Below are 14538 nucleotides of genomic sequence, written 5' to 3'. Positions count from 1 at the left end.
GCTGCCAGTCAGTGCCCATCAGTGCCTGCTCATCTAGGCACTGATGAGCACTGACTGGCAGCACTATGGGCACTGAGTGTGGGCACTGATGGTGCTGCCCATCAGTGCTCATCAGTGCCGCCCATCAGTGCTCATCAGTGCCACCCGTCAGTGTCCATCAGTGCCATCCGCCAGTGCCCATCAGTGCCGCCTAGCAGTGCCCATCAGTGCCACCTCTCAGTGCCCAGCAGTGCCACCTCTCAGTGCCCAGCAGTGCCACCTCTCAGTGCCCAGCAGTGCCGCCTATCAGTGCCGCCTATCAGTGCCGCCTATCAGTGCTCATCAGTGCGGCATATTAGTACCTCCTCATCAGTGCCCATAAGTGCCACCTCATCAGTGCCCATAAGTGCCACCTCATCAGTGCCCATCAGTGCAGCCTATCAGTGCCCATCAGTGCAGCCTCATCAGCGCACATCAGTGAGGGAGAAAAATTTATTTTCAAAATTTACTCGCAGAAAATAAGAAAAACTTTTTTTTTTTTCAAAATTTTCTGTCTTTTTTCTTTTTTTTTGTAAAAAATAAAAAACCCAGAGGTGATTAAATGCCACCAAAAGAAAGCTCTGTTTGTGTGAAAAAAATTATAAAAATTTCATATGGGTACAGTGTAGCATGACCGCGCAATTGTCAGTCAAAGTGTGAGAGTGCTGAAAGCTGAAAATTGGCCTGGATGGGAAGGGTGTTTAAGTGCACAGTAGGCAAGTGGTTAATATTCTGAAGAGGGAAGCATAGGAAAGATAGATATTGAACTCAATTCTTCCTGTAATGATTAGGAATATTTTAGAAAAAACTGTTTTAAAGACAACCAGTCACAACTAGACTAATGCAAAAATCGATATTATAATTTTTGAAATATTCTGAAGGTTTACATATGAAAATGTTTGTAAAAATCCTTAGTTTAGTGTTCAGCTTGAGAGTCCAGGGATGTCTTGTCATTTGTCTCCAAGCTCCTGAGAGTGCACCACCTCAAATGACATGGCCCTTTTATGCCTCGTACACACTCAACGATTATCGGCCGACCGATCGTCCGACTTTTGTCCAGAGTGGTGTTTTGTTGGTTGGAATGTGCCTAGACTTCACAACAATTTTCTCGGCCAACAAAAATCTACTTCAGAAGTGATGTCATGTGCTGGTTTACTTTCCGTGTGTTTTTTCTTCTCTGAGCATGCCCAGTCTTGCTCATCAGATTTTTGTCTGCCAAAATCTGTACTGACTGACGGAAAATCGGCCGTTGTGTTGACGGCCAACAAAAATTTTATAGCCTGCACACCAGATTTTATTCGGCCGAAAAGTTTGAGTCGGTTGACGAAAGCATCATACTATCAAGCCGAAAATCGGCCGATCGGAAGTTGGCCGAAAATTCCCGGCCAATAATCGATGCGTGTGTACGAAGCATAAGTCTTGAATGCCTTCATGCTGTTTGCTTTTTACCATGACATGGCAGCAAGGATAGGTTGGGTATATGTGAGATAAAACTTTTCCACAACCTAAACGGGTAAACTAATTGTTGCAAACCATGATAATTAAAACAACCTACAACCTTCACCCTTAGAAATAACATAGGCAATGGCTACCTTCCACTTTTTTTTCTTGGTACAATAACATTATTTTCGGAATTGCAGGTCCTCTTTAATTTTTCTCTATTTCTGTGGAGCTTGTGTACGTTTCTGATCTGTACGTTTACGATTCTGATGTTGCAACCCATTACAAAACCGAAAGCTAGCACTATAGTTATAAACAATTAAGCAATGCTCTATTTACGAAGCTTGTTTTTGTTTAATGTGTTGTCTATTATTTATATTCTTTTTTTTTTTTTACTCTACAGGAATATTACGGGAGAGAGAGTAGCTCTGAATTTAATATGTTTAATTCTTCACTTTATGATCAAGTAGATTTGATCTTCAAGGACTCAACATATAAAATTGTTCCAGTCAAAGAAAAGAAAACCTATGAAGAGTGGCTAGGTAGAAATTATATAGACTCTGTAGAGGGTCTGCAGTGTTCATCCAGTAATGGTAAGGAATGCCATTGTGTGCAATTGCACTGTTTATATACAGCGTTACCTAAGTGATGTTTCAAGCTGGTACCATACAATAATCTGCAGCCATATACAGTGCCTTGAAAAAGTATTCATACCCCTTGAAATTTTCCACATTTTGTCATGTTACAACCAAAAATGTAAATGTATTTTATTGGGATTTTATGTGATAGACCAATACAAAGAGGCACATAATTGTGAAGTAGAAAGAAAATGATAAATGGTTTTCAAAATGTTCTACAAATATCTGAAAAGTGTGGTGTGCATTTGCATTCAGCCTGATACCCCAAACTAAAATCTAGTGGAACCAATTTCCTTCAGAAGTCACCTAATTAGTAAATAGAGTCCACCTGTGTGTAATTCAATGTCAGAATAAATACAGCTGTTCTGTGAAGCCCTCAGAGGTTTGTTAGAGAACCTTGGCGAACAAACAGCATCATAAAGGCCAAGGACCACACCAGACAGATCAGGGATAAAGTTGTGGAGAAGTTTAAAGCAGGATTATAAAAACAAATATCCCTAGCTTTGAACATTTCATGGAGCGCTGTTTTGTATGGCACAACTGCAAACCTACCAAGACATGGCTGTACACCTAAACTGACAGGCCGGGCAAAGAGGTAATCGGAGAAGCAGCCAAGAGGCCCATGGTAACTATGGAGGAGCTGCAGAAAGCCACAGCTTAGGTGGGAGAATCTGTCCACAGGATAACTATTAGCTGTGCACTCCACAAATCTGGCCTTTATGGAAGAGTGGCAAGAAGAAAGCCATTGTTAAACAAGAGCCTTAGGAATTCCCGTTTGCAGGTTTGCGAGAAGCCATGTGGGGGACACAGAAAACATGTGGAAGAAGGTGCTCTGGTCAGATGAGACCAAAATGTATCTTTTTGGCCTAAAAGCAAAACACTATGTGTGGTGGAAAACGAACACTGCACATCACCCTGAACACCTCAACCCGATAGAACACCTTTGGGGTGGATTAAAGCGGGGATTGCGAACCAGGCCTTTTCGTCCTACATCAGTGCCTGACCTCACAAATGCATTTCTGAAAGAATGGTCAAACATTCCCATAGACACACTCCTAAACTTTGTGGACAGCCTTCCCAGAAGAGTTGAAGCTGTTATAACTGCAAAGGGTGGTCAAACTCAATATTAAACCCTACGGACTAAGAGTGAGATGCCATTAAAGTTTATACGCATGTAAAAGCAGGCATCCCATTACTTTTGGTAATATAGTGTATATTTAAAAATATATATACAGTTGGTTCTATAATAGCTTGATTAGGGGCGTATTTATAAGGCGGTGATTTAAACAACATGTACCAGAAAAATTCACCTGCAATGAGTATTTGTTGAATGTCACATTCACTGTTTTATAAATACGCCCTATGGTGTTAACTATAAAAGTATATCACAGAAAGTGTGATTTTTTTTTTTAGAAAGAATAATGAGGTTATGTATTTAGGCCATTTTAGATAACAGTAGGGATTATTAAAATTCTTTAAAGTGAACTAGTGTTCACTGAAAACAGGCATACTCAGGAACACCTAAAGGTGCCTGGTCAAATTGTCACATACCTTGTAAAACATCTTAAATTCCTGTGTAGTGGTAATATGCAGATCATAACTTACATTCCTAAATACTGTGATCCTGCATCCTGAACCCTACTGTTGGTCCATCGTTATCATGTGCAACCTTGGTGACCAGTAGTGAGTTGGTGAGATGGATGGGATGTGTCCAAGCATGACTTGAGAATTAAAGTCGGTATTTACATATTAGAATTACTAGGCTTCAGTGCTACTGAAAACTTATGGTTATGTAACCATACCTGCAGGCATCTTTAGGTACTTGCTACACATGTATACCTTCAGTGTGGGAGAACACTTTAAAGGCAGCAGGCTGCCGATTTTGGCATATACCATGTGCAATATTGTTGCAGAACAATGGAGCTGAATACCTGTTAATGCTGCCAGTGAAGTCCACCTAATACAGCTTCCTGTAATGGGGTGGCAATGATCTATGCTGTTCATGAATTCAGGAGACTGGGCTGGGCTTTCCTGCTCTACAGTGGTATGAAATGTTGCAGGGAGCGTGGCTATAGGCATTATCACTGCTGAATCTGCACACAGTTTTTTCTTAGGCAGGCCATAGACGGTGGGAATTTCTTTCCTGCAACCACAGAAGGAAAGAAATTTGCATGATTCCCCTATCAACACAGACAGTGCTGATGAGTAGCCCTCCCGGCTAGGGAAGCCGTCCCTGCCTGGAAATTACAGTGATCATCACTAGCAGCTACATTCAGCCTTCGATCAACTTGGTACATTCAGCCTACGCATTATTGGTTCGCATCTCGGCTGGTTCCTACTGAAACTGAGATTCGAACGGTCCTTAGTTTCCCTGCAAAGTCTTACAAATAATTGTTGACCCTGCCAGCAATGTGCAACTGTGATGGGGAAAAAGCCTGCTGCAATCCTTTTACTTTGAAAGCAGCATTGCCACTCTTATGTAAGTTGTGTTTGCTTGCACTACAGTGGGATGAGATGTTGTAGGGGAAGTCCCTATCAGTATTATCACTGCTCATTCTTCAGCCGATAACTTGTCAAAAAGCACTTGGCCACACTTTGTCCTACCCAGTGCTTTCTAGGTTGACAGCACTGCCTCTGTTGCTGAAAGCCTCCTACTGTGAGCTGTAGTGTTTGGGAAGGGGAGTGTGTAAAGGAGGATTTAGCTCAATTAGGGAAGGTAATTTAGGTTTGTTTTTTTTTTTAATTTCATTTTATAAGACTTGTGCCTCACTGGTTTTTGGATTAGTTAGTCTATAACACAGGAGCTTTTAGATGTACTTTAATCCAGGCCAGGAGTCTCTAAACAGCGGCCCGCGGGCCAGATGTGGCCCTTGCTTGCCTTTATCTAGCCCTTGGGGCACTTTTCCTTCCACTGATATGAGCTACTATTCTTCCCCACTGACACCAATGATGGAGTGCTATTCCTCCAACTGACATCAGAGATAGGGGACTAATTCTCCCACTGACACTAGAGATGAGGAACTAAATCTCCCACTAACACCATTTATGGGGCACTATTTCTCCTACTGACACCAATTATTGGGCATTATTCTTCCCACTGACACCAATTATGGGGTACTATTTCTTCTGACACCAATGATGGGGTGCTTTTCCTCCAACTGACACCAGAGATAGGGGACTAATGCTCTCACTGACACTAGAGATGGGGAACTAATTCTTCCACTAACAACAATTATGGGGCACTATTTTGCCTACTGACACCAATTATGGGACACTCTTCCCTCCCCACTGACACTAATAATGGGGCACCATTCTTCCCACTGGCACCAGAGACGAGGAATGATTCCTCTGACTGACACCAAGGATGGGGTACTATTCCTCCCACTGACACCAAAGATGGGGTACTATTCCTCCCACTGATACTGATGATGGGGTACTATTCCTCCCAATGACACCAGAGGTCGGTAATTAATTCTCCCACTGACATCAATGATGGGGTACTATAACTTCCACTGGCACCAATGATGGGGTACTATAACTTCCACTGGCACCAGTAGTATATATATATATTTTTTTACTCATCCCAGCCACAGTCCGGCCCTCCTAAAGTTTGAAAGCCAGTAAACTGGCCCTTTGTTTTGAAAGTTTGGAAAGCCCTGATCCAGGCTAATGTGTAGGTGAAGAACTTGCCACTAAAGATAAAGCTTGGCATATAGATTAGATGGTTGTCAGATATGCAAGAACATTCGGAATACCAAAAGTTCTTTTGCTTTACAAACTGTAGAAACGCTTGTGTATGTTGTTTGAGCTGGATCTCTGTGTTTGGCATTTACAGTATAAACACTGGGAAGCCACTGGAGCTCCAGCTGTAAAGGGGATCTTATTGAAGTGGCTTGCAGGCAGAGTTCATAAAGACGCACTGACCCAGTGATCTGGGGTGACAGATTAGATCCTAGTAGCCTATAAATATAGCAATTATTTTTTGACTGTGTTAAGATTGTCAGGATCAGGAAATGGTCACCAAAAGATTACAGACACAGATACAACCTTCATGTCATACTATGATGCTAGTAAGCTATAATAAAGCCATTGCATTGCTGTTGCCATGATGGCAGCGGCAAAGACACAGTGCTCAAAGTAGAAAAAATACTTTTTTCCAAGAATTAAATTATAGTAATAGAGCTCCTCTTTTAATTATACCAAATCACTTTAAAATTAAAAGGGTATATTCTAAAACTGACATTAATTTGTTTTATTTTTTTCTCCTGCAGCTTTAACTCCACAGAACATCGCCTTACTGCTAATTAGCAATATCCTACTAATTAAGTTTTCTGCATAATTACCAACTACTGAGTCATCAAGATGTCCTTGGAAATGTGATGTAAAAATGTAGATGTTTTCTTTCTTTTCACTGAAGGCAAAATAGCCTCTAAGTAATAAAGGGACTTTTTATTCAGTGTCTCTGAGGACCTGCAAACTTTTTGATCTTACTCGAGTGCCAAATGTCCATGTAGTCGAAATTCTCTATTTATTTAATTAATTATATATATACATTTTGCAGGAGGAAGGTATATGTTTACATGTGTTATATAACCCGTATGTCCTCATTGTGTTCAACTGTTTGAGAATTTTGGATAAATAATGTGTAGACAAGCCTCACCTAACTGCTGTTCACCTAAAACCTTCAATGATTCGGTAAATCTTAACAAACAGAAAGTTATGCTAGGTACACACGGGCCAAAAATTTGCTAAAAACCGTAGTTTTGGAGTTACTCGCCAACTTTTGGGCCTTTGTGTATAGCTCCTCATCCAACAGAAGCTGTTCTTACGACCAGCTTGTGTCGAATGTGCATGATTGAAAACCAGCAGCTAATCGGCACCCGTTCAGCGTTTGCAGCCAATTGCTGTGAACGCTGGCCAGTGTGATCAAGGGGGGGGGGGGTAGTTCCCTTGTCAGAACACAATTGCACAGCAGAGGAGATTGCTGTACTAACATCGCATAGTCAATTTTCTTTCATTCAGCCTGCTGGGTTAACCCAAAAAAAAAAAAGAAATTTCCTGTGTGTACCAAGCTTTAGTGTTTAATGCACATTTTGAAATGGTGGGCCATCATATCATAATTAACAAATGAAAAACTATTTAGTACATCTCTGTGATACATTTCCACATGTTTTTGTCCCTTTAAAGACCATGCAGTACAGAAAAATACCTGTCAATCTGTCACAAATGCACGCCGCTCCTAATTTGTCTGGCTTCAGTTGTCTATTGTTAGACTACTGAATCCCTCCCATTCTTGTCATCTCCACAGCAAGCAGATTATTTGTTCTGTAGTCCAAGATAAGAACTGGGAAGACTCCTTAGAAATATAGGAAGTGTGGACACAACACAGGGCAGCTCTTAACTTCTGATGTGATCAACAGGTATATTTTTCTCACTTATTGAAGATATCACAAAATGCTCTCAATGGTTATTTAACAGACCAAAAGGTAGTAAATATGAGGACTTCCTTTTCAGGGTGTACATACTTTATACACTTCAACTATCACTCCATTCTCCTCATAGCTACCTATGACCTTTAAAGAAATGAAGAAAACTTTTTTTTTGTTATTGTCCACACACTGGTCACGCCGTCTACTGGGCCTGGGAGCCGGTTGCAAAATTCAATGCATAATAAATACGCCAACAATTAGGGGCGCAGATCAGTTAACACACTCCCCCTACAGAGCCACATTTTGGCTTTGTGTGAATAGATATTTCATTCATCACATTCGATGTGATAATACAGAACCACTCCTGGTATTTTTGGCCTATGCATTCTGAATATCCAGCTACCTTTTCAATTGCCCTGCAGCATTTTAGAGTATAGAAGTACTATTGTCTCAATTTACTAATCAGTTATAGTTATGATTTGGTTTTAATAAAATTGTATGCATATTTCTAATGGTGTCCAGTTAATTTTTATACAAGGAAATCATCACAATAATCCACAGTGCAATATTAAACTAGTACAGTTTAATGACCATAGATTTAAAGAATGTTTGGACACATCTGTATTTTAACTTCCTTAAGACTGTAATACAAAGACTGGCAATAAACGATGATGGTAAAATAATTTAGCTATGTTAATTGTATTTATGTAGAATGTTTCCCATCAGCTGCATACAATATTCAGTATTTAGAAATGAAATTTGGCAATTTACACTTACATTCAGTTCCAGGACATGGTCCTCTGGTACCCAATTACTCCTCCCCTACTCAGCTGAGATGGATCATGCTTGCACATCCACAGTGACTGGGCTGGCACAGAGAGCATAAATGACAAACTTAGGCCGGCCATACACAGTTTGAATCTCAGATAGTTCAGCAGGAAACGGGCGAGATTCAAACTGTTAATGGGAAGGCTGAATGTACCAAGTTGATCGCGAATCAGCCTTCTGTATTCTCTTGTGATTATCACTAGCGGCTGCTATAGCCACTAGTGATAATTACGGTCTTCTCCCAGCAGGGATAGCTTCTCCTGCCCGCCCCCTGCGCCCCTCCTGGAATAAGACAATTGCTGATTCCCCTGTCAACACTTGTTGATGGGGGTATCGTGCAAATTTCTTTTCTACAACCCGTGGTTGCAGGAAAGGAATTTGCACCATGTAGCCTTTGCCTGCTGTGATTGAGGTTACCAACTTTTGGTCTATGGAAAAATCTAACAGAATTGGGGAATAAGTATGTTGTGATGTGGTTAAACTAATGTGATAAGCACAGAGAAACTGAACCACACTTTCAATAACAGGTAGCATATAACTCATCAAAATTGAAGAATGGCTCTCCTAGTTTGATCTTAAAATCAGCTACAATTTTAACAGCTGGTCTTGCTCTGTGTCTTAGAATTACTGTGGGACTCCACTGTGACTTTGACAGCTGGTCCTATTCTGCTTATTGTATCAGGGATAGCTCTCATGCTCCTGATACACAGATGTCAAAATAACTGGGTCCCTCTTGTTACTCTGGGGGATTGCCAGTCCTTTTGTAATCTGTGGGGCTGGGCTGTTGGTTTGATATCATTAGCACAGCTGATGAAAGAAACTTTTGCTGCCTCTGCGTTGGCCGAGTCCTGATTACAAAATTACAGAGATTATGCAATCTATAACATTTTTTCAAATCATAAAAAAAACTAAAATGACTGATCCGCCTCTTGCATTTATTCCATACAATTTCTGCAATCGAATGCAACATGCTTGGATACGAGAGACAAATCGAGATATCAGGGAGATAGCATGGAAGAATGTTAGAATAAGTAGCTATGTTTCACTGTCCATTACTTGCACCATTCTGCATATGAAGAGTAGATGAACAAAAAGCTTGGTGGAACTGATGGTACCAAATGGCCAGGGGTTAGTGCAGCAGGATCACTATTAGCATGCCTTCCAACTTTTTGAGATAGGAACGAGGGACACCTATTAGAAAAAGTATGTAGGCATAGGACCCTGCTACAGCCCCTTAAAGGAGAATTAAAAAATATATTTATTAGTTAAACCCACAATAGTTTTTTTTTAACCGCTACTATTATGGTGCTGCAATTGTCCCCTGCCGGCTCTGTAGTGAGAACTGAGCAATCAAACACCACTGATCGTTTAGTTCTCTAAGCAGAAAGTCTGGACTATCTCCAGCTCTCTGCTTTGCCCCTCCAGCGCTCACTGGAGTGCTGAGATGTGGAGTGGGCGGGAGGGGCTGGCTTAGGCTCTCGCCAGGTGCTGGTCCAGGCTGCTGGGTGGATCCAGACCAAATGTTAGGGATCTTTTCAGAGCCTAGCCTGGCTCTTTGACATCAGCCAACAGCAGGCTTAAGAAAGGAGTCCAGAACCAACTGCATTTGTGTAAACCATAGGAAAATTATAGCCAAAAAAGCTTTTGCCATAATTCTCCTTTAACCCCTAGGTGCCCGCACCTCCTGGCCCTTTAAAGGGTTTCAGATGCTGGGAGGTGGGGTGGTGTTTATAAACATGTGACCACTGTGATTTGCTGTCACAGCGGTCAGATGATTGGAAAGCTACTTGCGATCGGGAGGTTTCCATTAGCCGCCGGTAACTGTGTCGGGAGCGTGCAGGGCGCGCACTCTTGGCAGAGCTGTATTTACATTCTGGTATGCAAATATTCAGCTTCTCGGCATCAAGGCCCACCTGCCGAGAGGCCGCATGTTTGCATACTGTCAGTGCCAAGAGATTAAACTTGTATTCAAATCACAGACAACAGGAGTTTCAGTTTTTAATAATGACTTTCTAATGCTGTTCATCAAAGTGAATGGATGCAGACATTGCAGCTTTTCCTATTAAAACCCTGAGTTTGCTCAGGTGCTGATAAATGAAGCCTCCCATTTAGCACACCGTTTGAGAAAAGACATTGGGGTTTAGAGCGTCCAAAATCAGGCTCACTTCTGCATAGCAGCCAATCAGTTTCTAACCTCAGCTTGTTCAATGAAGCATTGGCAATAAAACCTGGAAGCTGATTGGTTTCTATGCAGAAGTGAGCCTGATTTTGCACTGTTCAGCTTTAGTAAATAAAAGCCATAGTAAGCTAAATGTCAAAATTTTTAAATAAAAAAAAGGTAAGACTCTGCAATGACAATTGCTAACATCCTTGCAGTGCATAGTATAATTTCTGCTGATTTTTCTCCAGCAAAAGTTGATTTTTCTTCATTTGCCAAAAAAGTTGATTAGATGGTCTTATTTATTGTTTGTTATTAATATTTTTACCCCAATTTTATGGGTTTCTTCAATCATTATGTACACCATCTGGCCAAAAAAAAAAAAAAAAGTCGCCACCTGGAATTAACTAAGCAACTAACTAAACTAAGCATGCAGTACCTATCCTACTGGATAGTTACTGCATGTGCCTGAAGAATGAGGTCAGCTGACCACCTGAATATACTGAATGACCATTTTTCATCATAATTTTCACACATGGATTGGCCACCACAGATTCCAGAACTTAACCCCATTGAGAATCTTTGGGATGTGCTGGAGAAGGCTTTGCGCAGTAGTCCAACTCTCCCATCATCAATACAAGATCTTGGTGAACAATGAATGCAACACTGGACGGAAATAAATCTTGTGATATTGCAGAAGCTTATCGAACAATGCCACAGCAAATGCCTGCTGTAATCAAAGCCAACAAAATATTAGAGTGTGACCTTTTTTTTTGGTGGCTTAGGCTCTCGCCAGGTGAGGCCTTTTGCCACATTTCAGGCTTCAAACATAAAGATATAAAACTGTATTTTTTTTGTGTGAAGAATCAACAACAAGTGGGACACAATCATGAAGTGGAACAAAATTTATTGGATATTTCAAACTTTGTTAACAAATAAAAAACTGATAATTTGGGCGTGCAAAATTATTCAGCCCCTTTACTTTCAGTGCAGCAAAATCTCTCCAGAAGTTCAGTGAGGATCTCTGAATGATCCAATGTTGACCCAAATGACTAATGATGATAAATAGAATCCACCTGTGTGTAATCAAGTCTCCGTATAAATGCACCTGCACTGTGATAGTCTTAGAGGTCCGTTTAAAGCGCAGAGATCATCATGAAGAACAAGGAACACACCAGGCAGGTCCGAGATACTGTTGTGGAGAAGTTTAAAGCCGGATTTGGATACAAAAAGATTTCCCAAGCTTTAAACATCCCAAGGAGCACTGTGCAAGCGATAATATTGAAATGGAAGGAGTATCAGACCACTGCAAATCTACGAAGACCTGGCCGTCCCTCTAAACTTTCAGCTCATACAAGAAGAAGACTGATCAGAGATGCAGCCAAGAGGCCCATGATCACTCTGGATGAACTGCAGAGATCTACAGCTGAGGTGGGAGACTCTGTCCATAGGACAACAATCAGTCGTATACTGCACAAATCTGGCCTTTATGGAAGAGTGGCAAGAAGAAAGCCATTTCTTAAAGATATCCATAAAAAGTGTCGTTTAACCACTTAAGCCCCGGAGGATTTGGCTGCTAAACGACCAGAGGGCATTTTGCGATTCGGCACTGCGTGACTTTAACGGACAATTGCGCGGTCGTGCGACGCTGTACCGAAACGAATTTGGCGTCCTTTTTTTCCCACAAACAGAGCTTTCTTTTGGTGGTATTTGATCACCTGTGCGATTTTTTGATCACGCGCTATAAACAAAAAAAGAGCGTAAATTTTGCAAAAATAGCAATATTTTTCCCTTTTTTTTATATGAAATTCCCCCAAAAAAAAATGTAAAAATCAAAATTTTTTAATATTTTCGGCCAATTTGTTTTATGCTACCTATGTTTGGTAAAAAAAATCGCAAAAAGCGTATTTTGATTGGTTTGCGCAAAAGTTATTGCGTTTACTAACAAAGGGAAAGATTTTTGTCATTTTTGTTGTTTTTTTTTTTAACGCGTAATGGCGGCGATCTGCGATTTTTTTTGCGGTACTGCGACATTGCGGCGGACAGATCGGACCCTTGACTGACATTTTTGACACTTTTGGGGTTACCAGTGACATTTCTACAGTAATCAGTGCTATACATATGCACTGTTACTGTAAAAATGCACTGGTAGTGAAGGGGTTAACTTTATTTGAGAGGGAGGGGCTGTGTGTGTCCCTAGGGGCGTGATTCTAACTGTGATTGGCTGTGGCTTCAACTGTATGAGGAGTGATCAATGGATCTACATAGTAGATCCATGTGATCAGCTCTCATACAGAGAGGAGAATGACAGGCAGCTTGTTTACACAAGCTGCCTGACTATCTCCCTCTCCCCCGCCGATCGCAGAGTGGCCGGCGGCGATCGGGTCCGCCGGTCACGCGCGCGGGGGGGTCCGTGACCACGCGGGAGCGGGAGCGCGCCTCCGGCGGCGCGCGCTCGCTCCCTAAACCCTCACAGGCGAGCGACGTAGACCTACGTCACTTTGCCTGTGAGGGGCTGACCGCCGCCGTAGATAGTCGTGCGGCGGTCGGCAAGTGGTTAAAGTTTGCCACAAGCCACCTCGGAGACACACCAAACATGTGGAAGAAGGTGCTCTGGTCAGATGAAACCAAAATCGAACTTTTTGGCAACAATGCAAAACGTTATGTTTGGCGTAAAAGCAACACAGCTCATCACCCTGAACACACCATCCCCACTGTCAAACATGGTGGTGGCAGCATCATGGTTTGGACCTGCTTTTCTTCAGCAGGGACAGGGAAGATGGTTAAAATTGATGGGAAGATGGATGGAGCCAAATACAGTACCATTCTGGAAGAAAACCTGATGGAGTCTGCAAAAGACCTGAGACTGGGGCGGAGATTTATCTTCCAACAAGACAATGATCAAAAACATAAAGCAAAATCTACAATGGAATGGTTCACAAATAAACATATCCATGTGTTAGAATGGCCAAGTCAAAGTCCAGACCTGAATCCAATCGAGAATCTGTGGAAAGAACTGAAAACTGCTGTTCACAAACGCTCTCCATCCAATCTCACTGAGCTCGAGCTGTTTTGCAAGGAGGAATGGGCAAAAATGTCAGTCTCTCGATGTGCAAAACTGATAGAGACATACCCCAAGCGATTTACAGCTGTAATCGCAGAAAAAGGTGGTGCTACAAAGTATTAACTTAAAGGGGCTGAATAATTTTGCACGCCCAATTTTTCAGTTTTTTATTTGTTAAAAAAGTTTGAAATATCCAATAAATTTCATTCCACTTCATGATTGTGTCCCACTTGTTGTTGATTCTTCACAAAAAAATACAGTTTTATATCTTTATCTTTGAAGCCTGAAATGTGGCAAAAGGTCGCAAAGTTCAAGGGGGCCGAATACTTTCGCAAGGCACTGTAAGTCTGAGGGGAGCATATGACAGGGTGTCTTTGGCGGGAAGCAGAGTCCCAGGAGGAGGGTGATGGCTGTCTCTCCTCCTGTCAGCATCAGGAAAGGTGTCCTTGGCGGTCGGCCTAGAGGACAGAAGGTTGAGCTGAGCTGCAGAGAGGGATCCAGTGTGCTGTGGACCGAGTGGGGCTGCTGGGCAGAAGTTTCCAGGAAAGCAGTGTCGTGAGTACTGTAAACTGCCCAGGGGTCTGCCTAGGATAGGGGACCAGTCCAGAAGGTCAGAGGGATCCAGGAGCCAGCTAACCAGGAGGAAGTTTAGAAAGGGGGTGCCTGAGTCTAAGCCCTGAAGAGAAGTGTGTGTGTCAAGAGGGTGCCGGTGCGGGCCCTGAAGTGTTAAGCGTTGCAGCAGATGTACAAGTAGCTACCTCAAAGGAGAGTGTTAAGGGAGCTTCTACAAGGACTTTGTGCCACAGGAAAGTGACAGGAGTCAGTTCAGTGCTAACAGACCGCAAGTCAGCGTTCATTAGTGCCAACCGGCATTGACTGGCATTCAGCCAGCGTCAAGTCAGCAGGCATTTTTTCAGTTGTCCCCCTAATATTGTGCATAGTTGAGCAAGAAGAGTATCCCAC

The 14538-nt window shown here is 42.0% G+C and overlaps 1 protein-coding gene across 1 annotated transcript in view; it reads left to right on the top strand.

Moving 5' to 3' along the window:
- The window catches only part of MELTF (melanotransferrin), a 113072-nt gene extending 106469 nt beyond the window's left edge, over nucleotides 1–6603 (top strand). The window contains exons 15-16 of the mRNA XM_082252433.1: nucleotides 1862–2051; nucleotides 6368–6603. Of these exons, the coding sequence (XP_082108559.1) occupies nucleotides 1862–2051; nucleotides 6368–6435 (258 nt within the window). The 3' untranslated portion in view covers nucleotides 6436–6603. The remainder of the gene's footprint in view (nucleotides 1–1861; nucleotides 2052–6367) is intronic.
- Nucleotides 6604–14538: the final 7935 nt, after the last annotated feature.

The sequence above is a fragment of the Pelophylax lessonae genome (genome assembly GCF_965119305.1).
Source record: "Pelophylax lessonae genome assembly, chromosome: 3".
NCBI classification, from domain to species: domain Eukaryota; kingdom Metazoa; phylum Chordata; class Amphibia; order Anura; family Ranidae; genus Pelophylax; species Pelophylax lessonae.
This window is presented reverse-complemented; position numbering and strand designations above follow the sequence as displayed.